Consider the following 26,781-nt stretch of genomic DNA (forward strand, 5'->3'; position numbering starts at 1 on the left):
CTTCTAGTCAGAACTTTTGTTGACTTCTGTTTCAGAGGAAATACTTCGGGGCTCCTCCTTTTCCTTAGAAGACATTCCAGATCGCTTAAAACTGAAAGGACATTGGGGGATCATCCAGGCCCATGCGGTGAGTGCCAGGAAGAATGAATGACTCATCTGAGGCCCAGCCACTGCTGGTTGGTGGTGCTAGGACTTGAGGGCTGTCTCCTGCCTGCAGGACCAGGCTGCAGTCATCCTGCTGGGTTCTAGAAAAGAGTCATTAGAGGTGATTACAGGGAAGAGTCCATGTATCTGCTGATGTTCCTGCTGTCTGAAGCCTGAGGAACAGGGTAGGGAGAACAAAACAGCAAGAGGCTGTAGTGAGCAGTTTGGGCAAGAAAGACAAGAATACGGGGATATCCGAGCAATTCAGAAAAGCCTCCCGTACATGCCTTACCCTGGCTTCAGTGGTTTCTGAGAAAGTGAAAGGGTTAGTTTCTCAGTCTGACTCTTTGCGACCTCATGGACTGTAGCCCGCCAGGCTCCTCTGTCCATGGAATCCTCCAGGCAAGAATACTGGAGTGGGTTGCCATGCCCTCCACCAGGGGATCTTTCTGACCCAGGAGTCGAGCCTGCATTGCAGGTGGACTCTACCATCTGAGCCACCAGGGAAGCACCAGGAAGTTTTTCTGAGAAAAAACTGAGGGTTATTTTTGTGATTTGTAGGAGGTAAATTTTAACAAGACTCTGATGTTTGTGTCCTTTGGACTTTGACCTTGTTTGTGTCCTTGACTGGAGATGAAAAGGAACTGGATAAAGTAACATTATGACTCTCAAGGATCTCAGAGTCCAAAAGACAACTTCGTGCCTATTGAAGTATTCAGCTGTTGGTGGCATAAAAGAAAGGGGAAGATACAGAGGTTAGTAAGATAGGAAGGAGCCGTTTATCCCCAGGGAGGGAAAAAGTGAACTGAAGACATCTAGAAGTAATGTAATTTTGTCATTTTATGGGGGAGGAATGGGAGGCATTTAGGTATCTTTTGCTGCTTCGGCCCAGCCAAATCAGGATGAGTGAGAGTGAAGCCGGGAGAGAGGGAGAGGCAAGGAGGGCCCCACGGCACACTCGCTGCTCTTATCACACCCTTTGAGGAGCTCTGAACTCCACAGAGAGCTAACACTTATTTCCTGTACAATCTGAAATGCAAGGGTTAAATTCTGTTCTGACTTCATGAACTGTTGTCTTCCCCCCATCACACGGTAGTATGGGGGTTGGTGAAGATGGTTAATCAAAGGAACAAACTTATTCTAGATTCTCCATCACCACCATCCCCTTTCCAGACTAGGCTGAAGCAAGGAAAGGATTTCTGTTGGTCTTACCTATTCACTTACCCCTTATAACTAATGGAGAGATGGCCACGACTTAGGAAATAATCTGTCCTGAGTGACTCATGTAAACTGAGTCTGAGCCGTAGAGAAACCCAGGTAGCCTCTGGGAGGCAGGTGGAGCTGAGTCAGGACCCTTAGCCTCCACAGAGGAGGGATCAGTAGAGTGTGACCTGACCGCGCCTCCAGCAGGACTGTGACATCCTCCACCTGAGGAGCAGGGAGAATGGGGCCGTGCGTGCAGGAATGGGCCCCAGGCACAGGGGCTACTAGGAGCTGGGCCCTGGGTGCCCTGGCTGTTCCAAGGTTCCCCCTTGCTGCTGCTGCCGCCTGTCTAGGCTGTGAGCCATTTTTCAGGGTGACTCTTAGGATACCTTTAATCTTAGCAGGCTCTTTGGTTCATCTGGAAGCATCTATGGCAACAACAAGTAAGCAAACAGTGTGAATTCGGAGCTCGTGTTACAGGCTGTCCTCAGCCCCAGAGGCGTGGCATGCTTATTGTCATCGTTCTCATGAGCAGTCTTCTCAGGTCACCTTCTGCTGTCTTGGCTTAGAGGCTGAGACTGTGAGTAGAAGGCCTGAGTCTTACCAGTTCACAGAGGAAGCAGTCCCTTCCATTTTGTCTCTTTCGAGCCTTAACTAGAAACTAGTGAGATAACTCTGGAGAAGGCAGTGGCACCCCACTCCAGTACTCTTGCCTGGAAAATCCCATGGACGGAGGAGCCTGGTGGGCTGCAGTCCATGGGGTTGCAAAGAGTCGGACACGACTGAGCGACTTCACTTTGGCTTTTCACTTTCATGCATTGGAGAAGGAAATGGCAACCCACTCCAGTGTTCTTGCCTGGAGAATCCCAGGGACAGGGGAGCCTGGTGGGCTGACGTCTATGGGGTCGCACAGAGTCGGACACGACTGAAGCGACTTAGCAGCAGCAGCAGTGAGATAACTCAAGCTTGGTTCTCACAGCTTCCATTTTACAGATGAGGAAGCAGAGGCAGAGGTGAGGGCAGTGTCCTTCCTCTTGGCTCTGGACAGGAAATGAATGTTTACGACCGTCACATTCAGCAGGGCACAGTCACTGAAGCGTTTGATGTTCTGTGTTCACAGAGGTGGGAGGGGCCCGATGGCAGTCCAGATCATGGTGGTCTCCTTTTACCACAGGCTGTTGAGGTGGCAGCAAGAATCCCAAGAAGGAGAATCAGAAGGGTGAATGTAGGTTTTTCCATAACTCTTCCTCACCTCACGTTTTGGAAGGAAATGCTGGCTGTTGGAGAAAGAAGTGAGTTGTACAAAGAGAAGCGTGGATGTGCTCTGGAGGATTCTGTGGCTGAGAGAGGCTTTAGAGCCGTTTTTAGGTGTGAAAACAGAAGCCAGAGAGCGTTCCTGACCAGCAGGCTGGTTGGTGGCAGTTGGTCCCCCTTGGTCCTTTCCTCTCTCCTCATGTCTGGTTTAGATGCTTGTAAGGATGGATATGAGCGCAGGCTTTGGAAGTAAGCATGATTAGTTCCCAGTTCCTCTTAATCATAATTTTTTCCCAGTTTTTTTGTTTTTGTTTTTACTGTGGTAAAACACACATATAATAAAATTGACTATCTAAACCATTTTGAAGAGTGGTATTAAGTACATTCATAATGTCGAACAACCATCACCACTGTCTTGTCTCCATTACTGTCTTCATCTGACAAAACCTTAAACAGTATCTCCCAATTCCTTACTCCCCCCAGCCCATGACAACCACCATTCTACTTTCTTTCTCTAAATCATAATTTTTTAAATCAGGGGAAGTTGTCACTAAAACACCCCCCCCCCCCAAAAAAAATACTGAAGTGAAATGAATTTTTTTCCCCAATTTTTCACCTATAGGTTTTTTGTAGGGATAGTAATGAATACTCAGTCTTAATTTCTTTTCAGTGTTTTTCTTTTCACTTGGTCTAAAGCCACAATTCAAGGACAGTTTTTTAAAATTCTGCATTCAAAGCGGATCCTTTCTTAAAATGATTAGATGTAGCGTGATCCTTTCTCTGTAATAGCTGAGTTTTCCCATTTTGGGATACTCTGGGGCCGTGGGGACTCACTTTTCTCCAAGTTATTTCTAAAGCACTCCCTTGGCTCAGCCTTGCTTGTGAACGTTTCTTGACTCTCCTCTTTTCATGTTTTTTCTTTGCAGAGCCCGAATTTCCATCACCCAATTTGTTCTGCACTTGATCATGTCTTTGACTCATGGTGGAATTAGTCCCTTGGCCCAGGTGCCTGCTTAACAGTAAGGGAGGAAGCAGCTGTTTCTTCAAAACAAAACATGAGCTTATATGTATGCATCTTTTCCCCAGTTCCATACTCGCTTCTCCCCGTAGTATTCATGAGTTTGGCAGACATTTGCTGCCTTCCTGTGTGGTGCCAGGCCCTGTGACGGCTTTTGAAAATTCCATGTTGAGTAATTCACGGTCCCTGCCTTCAGGAACTTTGAGCCGGGTGAGGTAAGACAGATAAACAGATGTAATCACCTGATAGAGGTACCGTCAGAGTAGGGTGCTCAGGGCACTTGGGGAGTAAGAAGAGGGTTATTTCTACTGGAGGTGGGTGTGACATGTCAGAAAAGAACTCCCCTAGGAGATGACCCTTGTGCTGAACCCTGCAACTGACTGTATTCCTGGCAGGGAAAATCAGATTTACTGGCGTGTCCATTCATTTGTTAAGGAAGGAGATGGGTGGCCTATGGGAAGGCCTTGCTGCATTAATTTTATTTTGTATTTTATCTATTTGATTAGGTAATACACAAGATACAACACTCAAGGAGATGAAAAGGGAATACATTCGGTGAACAGTGAGCCTTCTCCCCTGTTCACCCCTAGTTCCCCTCCCTGATAGCACTTGGTAGCTACCAGTTTCTTGTACATCAGTTCCAGAGAGAGACTTTCAGTGCATACAAGAGTGTGTGTATGTATGTGTGTACGCACACACGTGTGTGTACACGCATATGCACGCGTGTTTATCCTTTAAAAACACATGCACACATACACATATGGTTTTCTTCACATACTAACTTTGGAAGGCATTCCATATTAGTACAGACTGAACTGCCCAGTTCTTTTTAAACCACTGCGTGTATTGTGTTACGTAACTTATTTAACTAGTCCCCTTCAGTTTTGTGCAATTAGAAATAATACACTGAATATCCTGCATATGTATCATTGCACACAAGTGGTTTCTGAGGACAGAATATAGAAGTAAAATGGATAAGTCAGAGAATATGTGCATTTAGGGGCTAGATATTGTCACATGGTTCTCCAGAGAGCTCTACTTTAATTGTTGTTTGGTTGCTAAGTCGTGTCCAACTCTTTTGTGACCCTATGGACTGTAGCCCACCAGGCTCCTCTGTCCATGGGATTTCCTAGGCAAGAGTCCTAGAGTGGATTGCCATTTTCTCCTCAAGGGGATCTTCTTGACCCAGGGATCGAACCCAGGTCTCCCTAGGTCTCCCTGTTGGCAGGCAGATTCGTTACCACTGAGCCAATGGGGAATCCCCTACATTAATCAAAAACGCTAAATGTAGGATTCTTTACCACTTGGTAACCCTCCCTCATACCAAGTTACCCTCCTACTTGGTAACCAGTCCTCTAAAATCCGTGCCACAGTGATCTTCCTGAAAGAATTTGGAGTTAGAACTTCCTGTGTATAATCCTTGTAAGCTCCACATGGTCTTCAATGATAAAGTTTTTATTCTTTATTTTTTAATTTTTCTTTAATTTATTTGACTGCACCAGGTCTTAGTTGTGGCGTGTGGGATCTAGTTCCCTGGCCGGGGATGGACCCAGGCCCCTGCATGGAAGCACAGAATCATAGCCACTGGACCACCAGGGAAGTCCTGGTCTTCAGGCTCAATTTTAAATTTAGCCTAGCCCCTGCCTGTGGCGTCTCCTGGGAGTGTAGGAGTCCGTCACTCCCAGCCGCTTGTACTCGATGTGCTCCTTCTTCACTGGACACACCATTCAGTAGTCTGTCTAGCATCCCCTCTCCTGGGTAGTCTTTCCTGACCCCCTCCACTCATGCACAGAACACTGAGCACAACCCTGATCTGGCCTCGGAAGTACTTGTGCACGTGCTCGAGCAGGTGTCATCCTCCATGACCCACTTGTTCTTCCCCTGGGGCGGTGAGTGCCTGCCCAGGCCTCCAGCTGTGGCTGCATGCACAGTGGCAGCACCAGGGATCCATTGCTAACTGGCTGGTGGCCTGGGCATAACCTTTAACTCTCTGAACTTTAGTTCTGGCTTCTTTCAGAAGAGGAGATGAAGCCTGATGACCTCTAAGGTCTCCTCTGATGCTCAGATCTTATTAATAATTATGACAGCAACAGGTGCCATTGTTTACTGAGGACTTGCAAAGTGCCAGGCACTGTTTTGAGCACTTTGTCTGATCCTAAGGGGTTCATTGGTAGGACTGATGTTGAAGCTGAAACTCTAATACTTTGGCCACCTGATGCAAAGAGCTGACTCATTTGAAAAGACTCTGATGCTGGGAAAGATTGAGGGCAAGAGGAGAAGGGACAACAGAGGATGAGATGTTTGGATGGCATCACCGACACAATGGACATGGGTTTGGGTGGAGTCCAGGAGTTGGTGATGGACAGGGAGGCCTGGCGTGCTGCGATTCATGGGGTTGCAAAGAGTCTGACATGACTGAGGGACTGAACTGAACTGAACTGAATCCTTACATCAACCCTATGAAGATGATGGTATGGTTACTGTCTCCATTTTACAGATGAGAAAACTGAGGCTCAGAGAGTAAACTGGCCGCAAGTGATAGCACAGGAAAGAGATTTGAATTCTGGCATTCTGACTCTACCATTCTTAGCTGTATAACTGTTTTTACACATTGACATGCATGTGGTTTTGTGTACCCTTTTGGGTCATTAGCAGACTCCATCCCTAGACCTCTCCACGAACCATCCCTGTTCTACAGCTGTGAAGGCCCAGGTTGGAGTGTGGGTAAAAGCTGAGGACAGAGGACTCTACAGTCCCAACCATTTAGGGGTGGTGAATGAAGACCCAGGGCTAGCTCTCTCCGTGAGCCCCTTGGTCATGCTCATTGAAGACCCTCATAGCTGCTTTTCCTTTAGACTAAGACAGTTCATATTGCTGTCTGCAGTACCTCTCTTTAGAAGGGCTGTGTAGGCCTGAGCCAAAGGCTTCATACATGGGTTAAAGTCAGGGCTGGGTGATATCCCTCAGGGACATCCTTTATTGGGATTGTAGATGGCAGGCTTGCTTATCCGGAAGAGGCAATGACCACCCACTCCAGTACGCTTGCCTGGAAAATCCCATGGGTGGAGGAGCCTGATAGGCTGCAGTCCATGGGGTCGTGAAGAGTCGGACACGACTGAGCGACTTCACTTCTACTCTTCACTTTCATGCACTGGAGGAAGGAAATGGCATCCCTCTCCAGCGTTCTTGCTTGGAGAATCCCAGGGACGGAGGAGCCTGGTGGGCTACTGTCTGTGGGGTCGCACAGAGTCGGACACGACTGAAGCGACTTAGCAGCAACAGCAGCAGCAGCAGGCTTGCTTATCTGTTTACATAAAGCCTTACTGGAGAAAGAGGTGTGTATGGCGTTTAAGGAGGAAGTGTAATCTTATATTTGGAATATCTTTTATAAACTAGGATCAGTGATATCAAATGAGTTAAGTAGAATATAATAGATTTATATCAAAATGTATGATCAACCCTTCTGCTTTCCTGAAAGCAAGTGGGAAAAAACCCTTAGAAGTCTTGATCCCTGATTTTTTTTGCTTTTTTAAAGATACTGGTGGGAGTCTTTGAGCCTGAGTAGATGGTTGGGTTAGTCAACAGTTATGCCTCATTCTCCCCTCAGTGTTTGTCACGTAAAGCCAACAGATGCAGCCTCTGGGGTCGCAGGTGTGTTGGGTGAGCCTTGAGTAATTAGTCCATTTTTGAGCTTGGTGGGGAGAGCCAGATCCCCAGGGGCTCCTGCAGCCCCTGGTGGTTGAGCAGGCCGAGCCAGGGGCTCTTGGCACCGGCTGTGGCGTTCCTTCTCTAGGCGGTGCATTTCTCCCTCTTACACACATGTTCTCTTTTTGTTTTCTTTTTTTTCTGGTTAGTTGAACTTGCTCTGAGTCCAGTGGCAAAGGCAGAGGCAAACTCTGGTGCAACACTCTGCACGTGAACAGCCATCTCTTTCCTCCTCTCTGCTGGAGCCCCCAGGGCAGGCAGGCAGCAGGGCAGTTTCTGAAAGCTTTACCCAGCTTGACGGATCCCCAGGTGAGCCAGCTCTGGTCTCCTTGTCCCGTCACAAGGATCTGGCTCCCAGGTGGTAACCACGCCTGTGGCAGCTTACTATGGGCCTTGGCATTTCCCCAGGGAGGAGTTGAAAAGCCACTTACATGTTTGTCTCTTCTCCTGGCAGTAGAGATTCAGCTGCTAGAATTCTTTCAACTTTGTACGTGACCGTGGCTTCCTTTATCATAAAGGAAGGCCTATTATAACTAACATACGGCTAAAGCTTTCACTTATGTCTTTGTTTTTTTTTTTTTACTAGGTGAATTTACCTGAGGCTGACTTCAGAGTTCTTCCTTGTGGCTTTTACATTTTTCCTTTTAAAAATAACTTGGACGGATAAAAGATGTGCCATGGCAGGATAGCACCAAAGAGCACCTCAGCGTTTGCCGTGGCCTCTGCGGGACATGGAGTATTCCTTCCCCTGGTGATTCTTAGCACCCTCCTTGGAGACGGACTTGCCTCAGGTAAGCCCCTGCCTGCTGCCTGAGTATGTGAAGGAAGTCTCAGTACCATTGTTTTCCCAAAGGCTGGGAGAGGGGATTCTCCGCTTGTGGAGCAGTTAATGGGAGAGCAGAAGGTGGCGGCTTCAGTGCTGGTGCTGATACAGCCGGGAGTCAGTCCTGGGGGGGGGGGGGGGGGGGGCAGGGGGGCTCCAAGGGACCTAGGGAGCCAGCTGGAAGTGGGGGGTGTAGGATCCTGCCAGGGGTGACTTGACCACCCCCCTCCCCTAGCTGTAGTCATGTGGGGGACCGAGGTGTAGGATTCAGAGTGTGATGTGCAGGTAAGGATGCACGCTTTGGAATCCTCTGTCTGTGTTCAGGGCCCAGTCCTGCTCTCGCTAGTTCTGTGACCCAGAGCAAGTCTCTGCTTCTGTAAGCCTCAGGTCCCTCACCTGTGCTGTAATGACAGAGTTGGGTAATAGTGACATAGACCAGGTAGTCCCCAAAGCCTAAAATATTTACACTTTAAGATATTTGGCCCTTTATGGAGGAGGTTTGCCAGCTTACCCCAGCCCAGAACAAGCGATGCTGACTAAGAATGTGTATGAATGGAGTGGCTGTCAGAGTAAGAAGAAAGAAGGGACTGGGCAGAGCTGGGACAGACCTCAGAGGCTGAGCAGTGGCCCAGGGTCGGGCTCACGGCAGCCCTGGGGCCAGAGCCCTGCCCAGTGCCTGGCGCCCCGGCACGCGTGCTCCTGCCGGCTCCGCTGGGGAGGCATCCCAGCGTTCCCTGGCCGTGTGAGTGCAGAGCTTCTGCCTTCGGCCTCTTTATCTTCATCGGGCCATCCCTTGTACCCCCCCACTTTCTTCTATGCGCTTCCCCGCTCCCTCCCATTCCCCACCCCATTTTCCAGCTACCCACACCTTCCCAGCTTTCCATTCAGGGTCTGAAATCAATTATCAGGGACTGATGGTTCCAGACTGGCTGGATAAAGGGATTATTATTCTCCGGTATGGAAAAATATAAGTCTACAGCGTGGGCTCAGACCGGGATGGGAAAATTGGCTCTGTTGTTTTCTTTCCCTCCCCCATCTGCAAAGAATCCTTCCTCCCCTGCCATCCCACCGCCTCCCCCCAGTCTTTTTATTCCCCATTAAACCTATGTACTGGCACTGAGCAGGGTGCGGACAGGGGAAGGGGTTTCACCATTGCTTTGTTCGAGTGCATGAAGTTGTGATATTTTTTCCTCTCTGGAGTGGTTTCTGGTGGAAGGAGGTAACCACAGCTTGGCCTGAAACCCAGAGCACACCTGTGTGGCCGAGCCTGCCATGAGCGGTGTGTCGGGCAAGCTTGCCAAGAAACCAAGACTCTCAGATAATCTGAAGTTGAGGAAAGGCATTCAGGGCAGGAAAGGTCAGGAAAGGTCTCTTCCTGCATTTCTTACCTGTTCCTATAGCTGCTCTGAAACACCCGTTCCAGAGGCATTCTAAATGAGATGCTTGTTACCCAGAGAGCTCCAGTAGATATGTTCTTGTGTCCTGGCACAAACATGACTGCAAGACTCTCACTGGACAGAGGCCAGCAGGCATCCTCTGGAGGTGGTTGTCTGCATAGTCTCTGGTGGTAAATACCACGAGCATGCCTAGAGTTGGTCGTGACTGCCCAGGTTTAGAAGAAAAGCATCATGAAGAGGCACTTGAGAGTTCTGGGGTAAAGCTCTAGGTAAAGTGACATCTGTCATGTCCCTAGTTCAGTCTTCTGTCCTGGTCTCTCTTATCTGCAGCCATCGATTTGGAGTTAGAATGGAGACAGGGTTACAGAGGATTGGGTTCAGCTTGCCCCTTGGTCATATCTTTAGCAGAGACAGAGAGAGTTACTGAAAGTTCCCTTTTTCAGAGTGGCAGAAGGAAGCATGTCTTACTCTTCATACCTGGGCACAATCTGCAGGGGAAGACCAGGTCTAAAAATAAGGCCTGTGCTCATGCTACCCAACTTGCCTTTTGGGCTGGAGAGGAATTAGGATCCCTGCTGTGTAGCAGCCTCTCCCAGGTCTCTTTGCTTGTGACTTTAAGAAACTTGCTGTATGTATGACCTCAGGTAAATCACTTGACCTCTTGGTGTCACCTATAAAACAGAAATATAACACTTGAGGATGTTAGGTGGGTGTTGTGTGGACTAATAAAAATGATTGGAAGGCGCTTGACATATAAAGTGCTCTGTGTAATTTTAAATAATAACAACAGCAGATTTGGTATGTGACCTCCTGTTGAGTCACTCTGGGCAGGAGACTTAATGTGGATGACGTTCTCTTCTGTCTTTAGAAAACAAAACTGGAGAGACTTCCCAGGTGGTCTAATGGTCATGCTCCCAATGCAGAGGGCCTGGGTTTGACCCTTGGCCAGGGAACTAGATCCCGCATGCCACAGCTAAAGATTCCTCCTGCTGCAACGAAGACCTGGAGCAGCCAAATAAAGTAAATAAATATTTAAAAAGCAAAACAAAACTGGAGATGTAGAGTCACTTCTTGGATTGAGGATAAGGGGTTGGGAGGAAATGTCAAACCTGACCAGTTAAGGAAGGATTGATTAAGTCCAGAATTCCTTTCACCTTCCCTGTTTGCATAGTTGGATGGTCCCAAGCCAGCTGCCTTGCTGACTCATATAAAAAGCTTTTAATTTCCATTCTCTCCCTGTTCTGAGCAATTTTATTGAAAAAACTTAGTATCTTTTTTTTCCCCTTTAAGATGTTGCCGTGACACTTAAAGGCTGTGTTCAAAATCACACAAGCACCTAAAGCAAGGAAGGCAGAGAAAGCTGGGTGCTTAGCATTCACTGAAGATGGAAAATGTTGAGAGCTTGGCGCTCGGGGGGATGGTGTGGCTTTGGCCCTTAACATCACTGTGGCAGAGATGTTGGCAGGTGGCCCTGGCTCACCTCATTGTCTCTGAAGGGACTTGGAGTCAGAGGTAACATACACTGAGCTAGGAAGAGAGGACAGGTAGGGAAGTGATGTGTATGGAGCATCATTTGTTTATCAGGCTCTGTGTTATCACATAAAAGTTCTCAGAATGCCTGTGATCTATGGGGTCCTGTAACAATTTTACAAATGAGAAACCGAGGCCGAGGGAGTTTAGGTAACTTGCACAGAGGCAGACAGTTGTAGGTGGGGAAGCTGGCTGGGATTTGTACCCAGTCTGTCTGACTCTGTTGCCCATGCTCTTGGTGAGAACCACACTACCTCTGCTGAGTGGCCGGCTTCTCTGAGACCTGTTTCTTGTACTGTTCTCTGTTGGTGCACTCAGATCAGCATCCTTCAGAGGATAACTTTGACAGAGGAAGAGAGACACCGCCTGTTTTCCTTCCTGGGTGAAAGATGCAGGGGTCATCTCTGGGTTACCCTGTCTGCCTCTGTGGTTGTTTCTGCTCTTTTCTGCAATGACCCTTGGTTGTTTGGGTCCCAGTTCAGGCACAGGGTTTGCCAGGGCAGTTCTATTTTTGGAAAGGAACAATAGGGACCACAGCAAATTGTTTGCTAAATGAAGTTCCCAAAACATCCGCAGAGCATCTTCCTGTCAGCTGCCAACCATGCTGAGGCCATGATGTAATCTCTCCATGGTGTAATTACCTGTGACTATAAAAAGACTTGGGGATTGTGGTAGGATGCTGAGTGGGTCATTATAGAGCTGGCTGAACCCTGGCGTCACGAAAAGACATTGAGAAATTGTCCTCTGCGTGCTGATTGTTGTGCCATGATTAGAACACCGCCAGCGCATGGTATGAGCTTTGCACTGTAACTTCCGAACAAAACAAGCCAGAAGTCTACCAGACTGAACACCTCAGTGGCTCTCCTCTGGGTTAAAGCCTCATTAAACACAAATTCCACCTACCAAAACAAAGGTGCCCCACTACCCTGGTCCTTAATTACAAGCTTACAGGTTATCCTTACCCACCTCTTTCTGTAAAAGAGGGTCACAGGTGCTAAAAAAAAAAAACAAAACTAGGTGAGTGCTCAGAGTCTTTAATTGTTCTAGGTAGGTTTGTAGATGAATTCTTTCACCACCTCTCACCGACTGGGAGATTCCTTTCTTCCTCGTCACCCCAGCAGCACCTACAAGGGTGTGAGCAGTCCTCCCATTCCAGGTGGCTGATACTGGTGTAGCCAGCTGCCTGGACTGTGGCCAGATCAGGAGTGACCTTGGCTGCCTGTGTTCAGCTTTGGGGCCTAGAGGAACAGCAGTGTTTAGCGATGACTCTTCCATGGTGCGGTGTGACTGAGACGGATGCCTGCTGCTGGATCTCCCTGCCCTGTTTACCCACCTCACCTTAAGCCAACCTACAGTTTGAACTCTCCACAAAGAGAATGAATACTGCCTCGGTGCCTCACTGCCTGTATTACCTTGGATAATCTTGCTGACCTCATTGTCTGTGTTTCGCTAGAATAGGGAAAACAGTAGATAACCTTACTTCATACGATGTTGTGAGGATTAAATTAGATAGTTCATATGGAGCACTTAAGGACATTGACTGGCATACAGAGAGTTGCCAGGTGTGAGGACCAGACTCTAGCACCAGTTGATTCTACACTTTTGACACCATAGCTGATTAGCTCCGTTGGAAGGTGCTCCTTGTTTCTTCCATCTCTCTTGGATTCTTTCGGATTCAATTCAGTGCAGCATCCTGAGTATATTTAGACACATGCGGACGAGTTCTTCCCAGTTCGCATGCCCCTGATTCTCAAATGCCACATGTTGGCATCTCGCGCAGGAAGCCAAGCAGAAAAGAGCAGCAGCGGCCCTTTGCAGTGCTGGGGCTGAGGGTCAGCTGGGCCATCTCAGCCAGTCCTTCCCTTCAGTGAGGCTGTCTTGTTGGCATCTCAGAGCTGGGGTTCCCTCAAAGCTGCTGGTTGTTAGGAATTTCCAGAGGGTTTTTGAAACCTTAACAAAATGAGAATGCCAAAGGTCTGTTCCACTACCTTTTGGGCTGTGCTGGGTCGCCGTCGTGGTGCGGGGGCTTTCTCTAGCTGTGGCCCACCCTGCTGCTTCTCTTGCTGCAGGGCGCAGGCTCTGCAGAGCACATGGGCTCTCAGCTGTGGCACTCAGGTCCAGTTGTGGCTCATGGGCTTTAGTTGCCCCACAGCATGTGGGAATCTTAGTTCCCTGACCAGGGATCGAACCCGTGTCCCTTGCATTGCAAGGTGGATTCTCAGCCACTGGACCACCAGGGAAGTCCCCCAAGGGTCTGCTCTTTAAAGAGGTATTTCATCAGCACAGTGATGTGAATGAAGGGTTACATTCTACAGAATTTCTAAACACATCTAGGAGAATACAAGAGGGAATTAAAAATGAAGAACTCTCTTCTCGTCTCTCTGTTTTGGTGGTGCTTTTGCCTCCTGCTCCTTTCCTTAGCTGTGTTTGACAGCATTCCTTTTTGTAAGAGCCTTTTTCCTACCTAGGTTCACTTGTTTCCCTAGAGACAAGGTTTTCCCCCTGTTTTAACTGCTTTAACTTGTTAGCTTTGCCAGTAGCCAAATCTTTTAAAAGTGCAACTGTTTAATCATTCAGAATTCTGGGAAGCAGTGCAGAGAAGATAAACAGATTCTCTTCAAAGTTTATTCTTTGCACAGCATTTTTTCTTTTCAAATTCACAAAAAGTATTTTAGCTGTTTAAGCCAAAGAAGGGAAATGTGTTTCAGGAAGTTATCGCTAAGAACTCCTGCAAGATTATAAAATAATTCTGCTCTGGCCTTTGTTACTCTGAGTAGCCAGCGAGTGACACTTTATATAATACAAATGTCCTAACTATCAGTTCTTCACATTCAGTAGATACAGGTCTCTCTGGGAGAAGGCGGGACCTGTGTATTTATTATCACTGGCTTGAGTTCCGACAGCTCAGCCTTGTTGACTCTGGCAGTGGGAGGCTTAAGAGAATGTTGTTGGGATTGTCATGCGCCAGACAAGGACAAACGGGGCGTGGGGAGCCGCCTGTCAATATTTGCCGAGCACCTATCTCGACACTTCGAGGTGCGGGGCCAACAGGAGAGGAGCCTTGGATGTTTCTGCTTCCCAGTTGGTCTCATTACTTTGGAGGCCAGATTGCACAGGACCCAGTGCAGCCACACTCAGGCTCCTGATGACGATGCATGCTTGCTCCAGATTGCTGACTAATAGCCTGTGAGGTTAGCTGGTGACATCAGTGGATTGTGTGGCCCTCTGATTTGTCCCCATCATGCAGTGGAACTTGATCTTAGTTCATGTTCTTTCTTCTTGGTTTTATAGAAGTTTGCACATAAGCTCCTTGAAGGCAGGGACAGTGCCCTTTGTACTTTGTTATATCCAGGCCAGGAGTCGTCCCGGGGAGGTGGGGGTGGGAGGGGTCCCCCCCGGTAGGCCTGTGCAGGATCATGGTCCATGCTGTGTGTGAGGGCAGGCAGGACGGGTCCCTGGCCCTGTGAGGAGCAGCAGCCTGGTCAGTGGTTCCCCGGAAGACTCTGTGCCCATCCTTCTCGGGAGTGGAGGAGGATGTCAAGTGTCTTCATGCTTTAATGGGTGAATGTAGTGGTGGGGGGGGGAGGGCATCTTCTGAGAGGAAGGGAGTGGGGCTGGGCAGGCCGCCCAGACGAGTTCATCACCCAGTGTGGTAAATTTCAGCCTGAGCGAGAGTCTGTGAACCCAGTGAGGGTTTCCTTGGGCGATGAGGAGGGAGGAGAGGTAGGCTTTCATTACATGTGGGGAGTGAAGTCCTGTGGAATAATGCATGTGCGAACCGTGTTGGCTCTAAACTTAGCCTGACATTGGAGAGGGAGACAGCAGCTGGACCGGTTTGGCTTCCCTTCCCCGTCCACAGCTCCCTCTACCTCTGTCCTTAAAGTCAAGGCTGAAGGGACTCCTTATTCTCCTTTCCCTGAGCACTAGAACCTTCAAGCCTGTCTTTATCCTGTTCTTTCAGTGGCTAGATTTCCTGTAGCTAGAGGCCCGCTGTCTCCCCTCCCTCCCCTTCTCCCTTCACTTCATCCTTTAAGATTTGGTTCAAAGTCAGCTCCTCTGAGACAGCACCCATCCCCTTACCACTAGAATGAATAAGGTCTGAGGGAAGGAGAGTTAGGCTACGTGTGTATTTGCTGAGTGGTATAAGCAGGAGCTCTTGGTCTCAGCCCTTTGTCTTGGGAGGATGTCAGAGAGTTTTCCCTATGAACAGGATTCTGATTCTGAGAGTCTTGACCGTCTTTGATTATTGAAGGGACTGGACAGCTCATTAAGGCTTCTTGGGAATTCCTGCCTTGGGGAACCTGAACCCTTTGTCTGCAGATCACGATACACAAACCCTGTGGACTTGTTCCAGACCCAACACCCAAGGTTGCCGTGCAACAGATTGGGTTTCGTGTTTTCATAAGCGACATCAACTCATTCAGCAAGTGTGTGTTGATGATATAAGGTGGGCCGGGGGTGGGGTGGGGCAGCTGCAGATAGGTAATGTGATGGAGGACTTTCAGGAACTGGGTACTGGACTGGCTCTTGTTGGAAGTTGTCACATGTAGTCGGTCCTCAGGGTCAGCCCGTGAGAGGCAGGTGTCTGCAGCCAGCAACAGGACTCTACACCAGGAGGAATGCAGATGGGGCGGTTTAGACTCTGATATGTCCACTGTTTCTTGTTGAGCTCCTGCCGAGGGTTGCAATGGTGCCAGCTACAGTTCTGTAAGATGCTCCCCGTGGTCGCTATTGCTGCCCTGGAATACCCACCGGCAGGGTTCTAGGCTCAGGTGCAGATGGCTGCGACAGCCCTCTCTGAGGGAGAGGCGTCTACCCGAAGACCTGAGGCAAGCAGGGGAGACAGAATGGCATAGTCAGGTCAAGGATGCTGTCTCTAGGGCTAGGTGGGCTGGTTGGAACCCTAGTTCTGCCGCTCGCGTGTTGTGTGATTTTCCAGGCGTTTCTCAGTGTCCCTCAGTCTCGCTACACGTGAAAGGGCACACATGCCATGTGGGGTTAGGGTGTGGCCGTGATCACTGTTGTTACGTGATGCCTCGGCCAGCCCGTCGGGGCCAGTCTGGAGGGAGGAGAGGCAGAGAGAGAGAGAGTTTCGTGTCTGCTGGGCTCACCAGGCTGTTCCTTCCTTTGGAACTTGCAGCGTCACTTCTGTTGAAACTTTGGAAGTCCAGTATACTCTGTCCTCTAAACTGGTTTGCTGCTTTACCATACTGGTTGAGTGAGTGGTCTCTTCTGTTTTGGTGGAGTATGTTTGGAAGCCAGGGTTTCAAAAAAGAAAAGAAGCGTAGCCTTAGCCTAGGAGTTCAGAGGTTGGGCTGCACATCACCAGAAGTACAGTTTGGGGGAAGCACCGAGAGGGGTAAGATGCTGCTGGTGGAGGCAGGTAGGTGCTCTTCCTGACTTCCCTGGTGGCTCAGACAGTAAAGCCTCTGTCTGCAATGCGGGAGACCTGGGTTCGATCCCTGGGTTGGGAAGATCCCCTGGAGAAGGAAATGGCAATCCGCTCGAGGACTGTAGCCTGGAAAATCCCATGATAGAGGAACCTGGTAGGCTACAGTCCATGAGTTGTCAGAGCAGTGGAGGAGGGAGAGGGAGGAGGAATAAGTTTGGTGTTAAAGGTCAAAAGGTTAGAGAAAAAAACAAACACCAGTTAGTTAATGGATTAAGGGTTGAATGAGTCTAAACAAGGAAATGAGGAGGACTGGAAGAGGGTGTTGCTTTTGGTACAAGTCTATGGAGAAGATAGGTAGGAGAATGGACTCTTTGCCTGTGGGGACTGGAAGGGACTGGCTGAGTGAGGCCGCCCCTCCAGGCCGGCCCCTCATCCTCTGCGTCTGCCCAGCCAGCCCGTGGGAGCTTTTCAGCCAGTCTGGTGCACTGCACGGGGTCTCACATCAGGAATTCCATGGGGAAGGTTCCTCATGCTTGAGAAGGGAAGGGAGAAGAGGGGAGGAGAAGCTGGCCATGGGCATGCAAGTGTATCCAGGACTGGTCAGCTGGGGTCAGGCCAGTGCCTGGAGCTGTTGGGGTGAGGACTCTCCTGTGATTTGATGTGTGCAGGTACAGAGAACCATTGTGCCTTCTAGTAGAGATGTGTTTCTGGTTCAGCCACCTGGCACTCAGTTCCTTGACCACGGATTGAACCCCTGCCGTCTGCAGTGGAGGAACAGAGTCTTTAACCCCTGGATCACCAGGGACGTCCCAGTGTCTCAAATTTCTTATGAGGGACCTTTAGTAGAGGGACCCGTTCTCTACGCTGTCGCTCTCAGCACCTCCTTGTCAGGCACTTCAGAAGCTTTGCAGTCCCTCTTGTTCAGAAATTCTGTTACTGGTAACAGAAAGCCCTGGCCCTGCAGGAATAATTAAGATTGTGAATGATAGGATTAGGTGAGTTAGTACATGTAAAAGTTCTGGGTAAGCCATAAAAGTCTATTCCAGTGGAAAGGATTATTGTAATGCTTCTTTTTTCCTTTAGAGAGCATCTCTTTGAATTGCTCGAAGCACTTGGTTAACACTAACTGGGTAATCCTTCATCCATCCCTGGGCAGAAGGCTGGCTTTTAAATAGCCCACTTTGTATAGATCAAACTGAAGTTTCCAACAGAGCCCCAAATCTTGAATCTAAAGCCCAAATCTGTGGAGTCTAAAGCTTGGATCTCCCAAGTGTGAGACTGCCTCACTCCTGGGAATAAAGAAGGTGAGAGAAGAAATGGAGGGATCCTTTAAAAAAAATTTTTTTTTTAATTTCCACTGACATGGTCATGTCAGACAAGGTGGCTGTAGTCAGGATTTTGAGAAGCCTAGAAATCTTCCTCTTGGAAAGACCCACGTTCCTCTTGGAAAGCCCCAGAGTCCTGTTGGGATTGAGGGCCTGGTGTCAGCTATGGAACCAGAAGGCTAACTCTGGCACGAGCTAACTCTGGACACAGAGTTCTCTTTAGGCTGTGGCTGGTGGTACCTGAGGCGCCAGATTCTGCACCATAGTGCCAGCCCCCGTGGAAACCCACTTGCCACCCCGACGTGCCCCAGGATGTGTCAGGGCACCCGCTGCCTGTGCCTGTTGCCTTCTGCAGGTCCCATGGCAAGGCCCCAGGGAGGTAGGATCAGGTACCTCCCTGAGTGTCTGGCCCAGGGCAGTTTTTCTGCAGAACAAATACTGCAGCCTCCACTGGGCAGAATGGCATCTGGGCAGATCAGAGTCATGACAGCTCTCTAGTCAGGAAGAGGCCTGGGCCCTTTGACCCACCATTGTCCCTTCTGACGTCTGGTCTCAGCAGCGTAGAGCTGGCGAAGGGAGGTTTTGTTTTGTTCTCATTGCTAGGTAAGGCCCTCCAGGACCATCCAGATGTTTCTCCCCCAAGTTCGTGCTTTCCAGCCTCTGGTCACAGCTTCAAGGGCAGTTTATGTACTTTCTTGTACAAGGTCTTCAACCTAGAAGTAGGGGAAGACAGGCTGAGTTGGAAAGCTCCTTCCTCCAGTGGCAGCTCCGTGGGCTCCTCCTAGCTTAAAGTTCAGGTCGTTCAGCTGTGCCAGCTAAGAGTCACCTGCTTGTGAGAGAAGCATGCGGCTGACCCTTGTAGATTATATGCACTATTGGGTCTCAAATTTGAGTGTGTGTTCGAATCCTCTGGGGGGCCTGGATTGCTAGGCCTCACCTCCAGAGTTTCTGATTTGTCAGGTCTAGGGTGAGACCTGAGAGTCTGTGTTTCTACCAACTTCTTATGGACTGCTGCTGATGGTCTAGGGACCACACTCTGAGAACCACTGGTTTGCACTTGGGCTGAAAAAGCCCACTTGACCTTTCCAGAGCAAATTTGATAAGATGTGAACAGAGGGTTGGAGAGGTCACGAACTGTTGGGGATAGAGGAAGGTCAGAAATAGGATGCTGCAGGTGGACCAGCCTAACTTGAAAACTGAGAAAAGGTTAAATGATTAAGGAAGGTGCTGGCTGGTCTCTTTACTTCACCAGTCCAGTTCTGGTCCTTTCCAGCTATCCGACAGAGGGAGGGGCTGGGCCTGAGGAGCCCCAGCAGCATCACTTTGGGCATCTCCTTCTTCCACTTCCTATTCTGCCCTCTTAGGCAGTGGTGAGCTCTGAAAGTTTGTGTTTTAAGTCTTTCCACAGCTTGAGGTCCCTGGTACGGAGAGCAGGGTGCTGAGCTGGGTACATTAGCTGGTGGACATTAGCCTGTACACCACCTCTCACAAGCGGTAACTGAAGGCCCCTCACTTTGCTCAGGGACAAGCGCTCTCCAGGGTCCTTTGCACTTGGATACCCAGCATTCTTTTTTCTTTTTCGGTTGCGCTGGGTCTTCGTTGCTTACGAGTGGGCTCTCTCTGTCTGCTCTGAGCCGAGGCTGCTCTCCAGCCGCAGTGCGCGTTGCGCTGGGTCTTCGTTGCTTACGAGTGGGCTCTCTCTGCACTGAGCCGAGGCTGCTCTCCAGCCGCAGTGCGCGGGCTTCTCACTGTGCGGGCTTCTCTGGCTGCAGAGCACAGGCTCCAGGCGTGTGGGCTTCAGCAGTGGCAGCGCATGGACTAGCTGCTCTGCTGCATGTGGGTCTTCATGGACCAGGGGTTGAGCCCGTGTTCCCTGCTTTGGCAGGCGGATTCTTACCCACTGTACCACCAGGGAAATCCTACCTGGCATTCTTTAATGCCTTCTCTGATGGCTTCCTCAGCAGGGTCAGGAACTTCCACTTGCTTGTTAACTTTTTTTTTTTATTCTTTAATTTGTGTGAAAACTTCTGTTGATATTGAACCAGAATCCCATTGAGGGACTGACTGTCTGAAAGTGAAACCAGAGAAGTTTGGAAATTAAAGTAACTTTACTTTTTAGAGTCTCTGGCCTCTACAGTTACGCTGTTCCATAAACTGTCCACAGAGGGGTGACTTCACATTATTGTCAGGTGCTGGTCCCGGGACCCCAGATCGTCACTCTCATTGCCAGCAGTGTGTCCCGAAAGTCTGAGTGAGTTCTCATTTGCAGGTGCCCGGAGATGTTGGCCTCCCTTCTCCACCGCCCGGCACAGGGCTCATGCAGGCCTGTGGAAGTATTGGCTGGTGCGTGGAATAGAGGGATGCGTCCATGCGCCTCCTCCCCTTGGATTTCTCCCTTCTCACTTTGTGTTCTTTGCCCTCCTCTGCCCTCCTCTCTCTCCTCCCTCTCTGCTCACTTTACCCACTCTGTGTTCTGGTGCAGCTGGCTGTCAGTGTCTGCACCATGCGTGGAGGGGTTGGGGTATGCCTGGGGAGTTCCCAGGGGTCCTACCCTAGCACCTCATGAGGAGCACATCCAGGCTCCCTAGTCTTTCCCCTGTTCCCTTCTCTCTTATGCCCACTTTGGGGTAGCTGTGAGTTACAGAATGTTTTCACCATCCTAGGGGAGGTTGCCACTCTTCAGATTGAATTGGACCCTGTTTCCTGCCCTCTCTGTTGGCAAGCTGAAGGACTCCTGGCCTGGAGAAAATTAGCATGTTCTGCCTCAGAACCATTGTCTGGCCTGTCTCCCCAGCCTCTGTCTGAGTGGGCAAACCAAAGATCTCCCAGCCTTGGCTGACTGTCACATAGCCGCTCTGATCCTGCCTGGGTGGCTTTCAGGCAACTCAAGCAGTGACTAGCCTGAGGTCTCCCTGGAAACAGGGGAAGATTGAGGCTGATTTAACTCATTTTAAGTGAAATCACCAGCCTTTTGATGATTGCATTAATTTCTTCCCTTCTGAACACACTCATGCTAGCAATAATTGGAAATCCTGACTCTGTTTCTCATTTCCCCCTACTCCTCTGCTTTAATCTGAGGCAGCTGGATACTGCACTCTGCTTTTTCATTTATTGAAAGAGCAGTTTGAGGATGATTTTAATGACCAGCTTTGACAGTACTTCCAGAAGCGGAGACTGTTGCTGTTCTTCAGTTCACACCCGCTTGGGGACCTCTGGCTCACTCACCTTGCTCCTATAAAACTCTGCTTTGTTCTTGGTGTGCAGGTGGGAAGGGGGCCCTGTGAGAACGCAGTAGTGTGTGCAAGCTTTTCATCACTCAACATTTGCAGACCTGCGAGGTGTGCCAGGCACGGTCTAGTTACTGAGCGTTTCCCTGCCTCCTCTTCCCTGCCCTGGTGGAAGCAGAGGCCTGAGCCTGTGAGGTTCCAGCAGAGCTTGTGACTAACCACAGACCTTGGAATTGTCTCTAAGGCTTTCTCTGTGTGTTTGTATCATAGGGATGCCTGTTTCAGTTTTTCCTTTCTCGGCTCTAAAGAGAAATAAATAATATGAATCACCTCCCAAGATCAGAGAAATAATGATTGCTTCCTGCTATTGGCAGCTGACAAAATGTAAAGCGCTTTCTTGTGTATCATGTCATTCTGGTGTCCTCGCAATGACTTATCACAGCCAGTAGAGGATAAAGCTGGTTTTGAACCCAGGTCCTCCCATTGCAAGTGAAATACGTTTTGTACTACTTGGTGTGTGTGTGTTTAACACTGACTTTCCAATGTCATTGTCTTTAGCATATCAACCACTTGAGTGTTAAACTGTTATGTATGCACTGGGCCTTCTGCCAGAAGCTGAAGTCCTCATAGTCTAATTGGGGGAAAAGATAAGATAGAATGCATCTTCATTCCCTTGAGTGGTTCAGGTACTGAGTGCTATTAGAAGGAAGAGAATTAAGCCTGACATCATCCAGGAAGGCTTCTGGAGAGCTGAGATTTCACGCTGGGCCTGGTGGGAAGGCAGGATCCAAACCAAGGAGAGCTGGAAAGGGGAGTTTGGCATGAGATTCTGGGATGCAGAAGTGGTGATGAGGTTTTAGTCCTTCATCAGACTGAGAAAACTAACATCTTCTGGGTGATGCTTCCCCAGCTTTCCTGTGCTTTTAAAATCAGGTTCACATACCCCAGCCCACAAAGAACCATTCAGTTTGTCTGGAGTGCAGCCCAGCAATCTGCATTCTTTAACAGTTTTTAAAAAATAATACCAGTCTCCCCTCCCTTCAGTTCTCTTTCCTGAACAGAAGAAAACAAGGGTGCAGGTTTCATTTGTTGCAGAGGCGGTGAGGGTGGCCGCACTTTGAGAAACACTGTACCCTAAGCAAGTGCCCTTTCTGCTGCAGGAAGCGTTAGGGGTTAAGAATCTGGGTTTTGACACCATAGAAGCCCCACTCCTGAGGACTAAGTGTTCAGGATAACTAAGGAGGAAAGGGAGGCATGGTATTAACTAATATAAGTTTAAGGTGACTCTGATAGCCACTGGGTCGGTTGGGGTGCTTTCTTGAAGGCAGGTAGGTGGTGGGAGCATTGAGGCTGAGGACTTTTAAACAGTTCATGCTCAGGAGTTAACTGCCTGTGCCTCTGACTCTTAAGAAAAGCATTTTTATAGATGCTGTGTGGTAGCTTAGCTTTCAGGTGGATGTCGGGGATAGAAGCAGTCAGGGATCAGTCAGTGGGTGGGTGGAAGCTCGTCTGGGATTCAGGGTCATTTACATTGAGAGCCTTGGAAAAGGTAACGCTGTGTTTTCCATAGAAGCTGGCAGTTTTGGTGAATCTTATGATTTTTTTCTGTCAGTATTTTGACACCAAATGGGACCTAGGGTGGCTGTGAAGATTAGAAAACTTACCAAGTTACTAAACACCCTGTTAGGAATTAACATGTCTTGGGATTTCCCTGATGGTCCAGTGGTTAAGACTCTGCGCTTCCATTGCAGGGGGCCTGGGTTCCATCTTTGACTGGGGAGCTAAGATCCCACATGCCTAGGGGTATGGCCCAAAAGAATGATATGTCTTAGTTTGGGGGTGTTGTAAAATACCTATAGTAAATGTGTGATATGTTTCAACTAATAGCCACTTTAAATCTGTTATCCCATTCTTAGTCAATGACAAATTTCAAATACTAAAAAAATAGAGATTAATATCCCTGGATACTTGCCCCCCAATTTCATATTTTGCTTCATTTGCTTCACATGTTTTTCTGCAGAGATATAGCCAGTATCCTGAATCAATATGTATCCTTCTAACCATGCCCCTTGTATTTTTACATACTTACCTGTGCATTTACATCTAGTATTTTAAAGGCCCTCAATCTTTGGAAGTCGGATTTCATTTATTTATTTGCACTTTGTATATTACAAGTTTTACATACTTACTCATGCATTCCTAAGTGATACAGAATATTGTTCTGTGTTTTAAAGTGTATGTAATCTTCTGTAGCTTTTTTTTTCACTCAACATTGTTTTTGAGGTTTAGCCATGTTGATAAATTTGTTTTACCTACGGTATAGCATTCCATTTTTAGTTGGAATTCTGGTGTACTGTTAATATACCAGAATATTTGTAACCATTCTCTCATTAATGGACATATAGGTGACAAGTTTTTCATTGTTAAAAACAATACTGCAAGGAACATCCTTGTACATGTGTCCTAGACATGTATATAAGGTTTCTCTGACGTACACACCTAGCGATAGAGTTGCTGGATTGTTAGAAGTGTTCAGCTTTCTGTGTATTACCAAGTAGCTTTCCAAAGTAGTTGTTTGAGTTTTCACCACGAGTGATGCATATGAAAATTTATAGTTCTGCCCTGGTGGCTCAGATGATAAAGAATCCACCCACAATGCAGGAGACCTGGGTTCAGTCCCCGGGTTGGCAAGAGCGCCTGGAGGAGGGCATGGCAACCCACTTCAGTATTCTTGTCTGGAGAATGCCATGGACAGAGGAGCCTGGCAGGTTGCAAAGAGTCAGACACAACTGAGTGACTAAGCACAGCACCATATGTTTCGCAACAGCTAGTATTGTTAGATATTAATTTTTGCCAATCTGATGGACATAAAACTCTTGAGTTTTGTATTTCTTTGACTATCTTCTAGTTTGCAGATTATTTTAACTTTTATCTGTGGCAGTGGTTCTGAAGGGTCACTGGGACCTTTTCAGGCAATTGACAAGCTTAACACAGTTTCCATATCACTGCTAAGATACTGTCTGCCTTTTTTGCACTCATTCTTTTGCAGGTGTGTAGTGGAGTTTCAGAGACTACGTGACGTGTTGACACAATCACTGTGATTTTATTATTTTTAAATGAATTTATAAACTAGTAATAAAAATTACTTTTATTTTCAACAATGGTATGTGTTGATAGATGTAACACAGAGACAACTTTGAGGATTCTCAATAATTTTTGATAGTGTAAGGGAGAACAAAGAGATGAGAACCACTGCTCCTTTACTCATACTCTTTTTTTCCTGAAATGTGTTTTCTTTGACTTTCTTAAGAAACCCTCTTCAAATTTCATAAAAGATGGGCTCATATTTCCTTCTAGAAGTTTTTTTTTTTTAAATTTCTTTCTTTACGGCTGCTCTAGGTCTTCCTTGCTGAGCGCAGGCCTACTCTAGTTGCGGTGCACGGCTTCTCTTGCTGTGGAGCAGGGGCTCTAGGGTGGGGCCTCGATAGTTGTGGCGCATGGGCTTAGTTGCCCCGCAGCTTGTGAACTCTTCTGAGACCCCAGGGATTAAGCTGGAGTCTGCTTCTTCGTCAGGTGGACTCGCCACTGGACCACCAAGGAAGTCTCTCTTCCAGAAGTTTACTAGTGTACTTTTGTGGATGCTGTCTGCCGTTTCCCAGGCCCTTCAGCCACTTAATTTTATACCTTCTCAGAACATTTGTAGAGCCTTAGTAGAACATTTTCCATGCCTTTTTTTAATAGCAGAATTTTTTGGAGCTTTTTGGGGTGAGGGGAGCAGGATGATGGAAGGATAGGCAGGGATTTAGTCGCCTTTCCCAGATCCTTTGTTTAAGAGAGGGTCCTAGCATTCTGCCAGTTATTGCCGTGTCTCCTTGAGATGCTGGTGCACTCTGATTTTGGATCCTTGTGTTCATTAGTTCATCACAACTTGGCTGTCCAGGAACCAGAACTCACCAGTGACAGGGATTCTGGAAGCGCCTCCACTCTCTAAAGCCCCCATTTTCCACTGGACATTTAAGCTCCTTTTAGAGAAGGAACCAGGAAGATCTCTTCTTCCTGGTTGTGTCCAGGCGGGCTGGCTGGGCAGGGGTGTGGGGCCACTGTGCAGGCAGGCAGCTGCCAGGTTAACTACAGTTGGGGCATAAATGGTAGCCCCCTTTAAGGGTTGGGGGGAAGTACTGCTAACATCCAAGGCCTCACCTTTCACTAGACTCTTAACTGGTTTCTCTGTTTCCAATATATTCCTTACCTCCTTCCCCTCAAATCTGTCTTCTACCCAGCAGGCAGCATAACTCAAAATCTCAGACTTAGCATGATTCTTCTCCCCTTAAAACAAAAACAAACTCAAAGCTTGCTGTGAGGCCGCTAGTAAGGTCTGTACCCTCACCTGTGCAGTCTCTCCAGCCACTTCCTTAGCCTGTGCTCCGTCGGGGAAACACCACTGGGCGTTTATTCCCATGACACACCATCAAATGTGCCCCCAGTGCCTCGCAGATACTGTTCCCTCCACCTCAGATGCTGCTTTTGACTGCTGACCTTACCAGTAAAGCAACACCATAAATTATGTTATTTACCCCTTAGTTATGTTCTAGAAGTGTTTGTATGCTCTCCATGTGTCAGGGGAGAGCTTGTTTGACTCTCAGGCAGGTTCCACAAAACTCAAATACAAATTCTAAGAAGATGATCCCTTTCATCTTTCATCCCCACGAACTCAGCCTTTCCAATTAAAATGAAGACTTGGAGTTGACCTCTTCTTAGTCTTTGTTTCACTTGTGGCTTTTCTGGGGGACAGCTGCTCCATCTCCTTCCCTTCCCGCAAGTTCCTTCCCCATAAATTGTTTATTGCGTTGAGTCCTGTCACTTTGCACCCCAGTTCTTTAGTAACCACAAGCGAAGGGGATTTCTTTTTTGTGGTTAAGGAGCTGATGTAGACATCCTAATAAATTGTCTTCCAGTATGTCTTACTTGCAAGGGCGAGAATGTGCTGAACAGACAAACGAAAGCACCTAGTCCCCCACAGTTATTACTCGTTTTGAAAAAAAATAATAAACTGACATTTATTTCAAATTGACTAGCCTATTTTGAAAGTGCTGCGTGAGTTGTATGTATGCGATAACGCTGCCAGCGGAAAGGCGCTGCGCAGGAAAGGGATTCTGGATGACGTTGTGTTTCCCATTTAGCCACGCTCAGACTCCTGCTTCCCCTTCAGCAGCTGAAAAAAAGAAAATTTCACGAAATATGGAAATCTGTTAGAGATGCAGATTAGGTAGATTAACTTCTTTTCTGAAAGAGCTTTGTAGCAGGAATCCACATGGTTCTAGAGAAAGGGGGCTTCCGCACGAACACCTGCAGGCCTGTGTGCTTGCTGTAGGAGGTTGGGGTGGGGACCTAAGAAGGGGCTGCAAGTCAGAGACTCAGCTTGCAAGAGCCTTCTTCACATCATTATTGTGTCTGAAAGACTTGACTTTCTTTGACAGCTTGTTTATGGCCTTTTCATTGGTTCTTGAGAATGGTCACTAGGTGGATTGGGAAAGTAAGAAGCAGAAGGAGACAAGTTATTCTTTGCTCTGTTGCTGATAAGGACAAAGCTAGGATTGATCTGTTGCACGCTGCCTCCTGGTTCATGCAAACAGGCCATATGGGCATGAATTCTCAAGTTCAGGGAGAAAGGGCTTATCCCAAAGTGAGGTCTGAACACACAGATGCTGGTTGCTGGGTATGAAAACATTAGGCCTTTATATGGACATGGACCTGAGTGGTTTC

At 48.2% G+C, this 26,781-nt stretch overlaps 1 protein-coding gene across 18 annotated transcripts in view; it reads left to right on the plus strand.

Annotated features, from left to right (window-relative positions):
- Positions 1 to 26,781, plus strand: part of SUSD6 (sushi domain containing 6) — a 97,981-nt gene that overhangs the window by 39,133 nt on the left and 32,067 nt on the right. For 4 of the 18 annotated variants that reach the window (XM_027971951.2, XM_042252681.1, XM_060418209.1 and 1 more), the window contains exons 2-3: positions 36 to 127; positions 7,911 to 8,115. In XM_027971951.2, coding sequence (XP_027827752.1) covers positions 7,995 to 8,115 — 121 coding nt within the window. In that variant the 5' untranslated portion in view covers positions 36 to 127; positions 7,911 to 7,994. Of the gene's footprint in view, positions 1 to 35; positions 128 to 2,521; positions 2,640 to 3,527; positions 3,621 to 3,647; positions 3,835 to 7,473; positions 7,634 to 7,910; positions 8,116 to 26,781 lie in introns of those variants that run through there. The other 14 variants (XM_042252682.1, XM_060418208.1, XM_060418212.1 and 11 more) reach the window with 9 other exon arrangements.

This window comes from Ovis aries, chromosome 7 (assembly GCF_016772045.2).
Source record: "Ovis aries strain OAR_USU_Benz2616 breed Rambouillet chromosome 7, ARS-UI_Ramb_v3.0, whole genome shotgun sequence".
In the NCBI taxonomy this organism is placed as follows: Eukaryota; Metazoa; Chordata; class Mammalia; order Artiodactyla; family Bovidae; genus Ovis; species Ovis aries.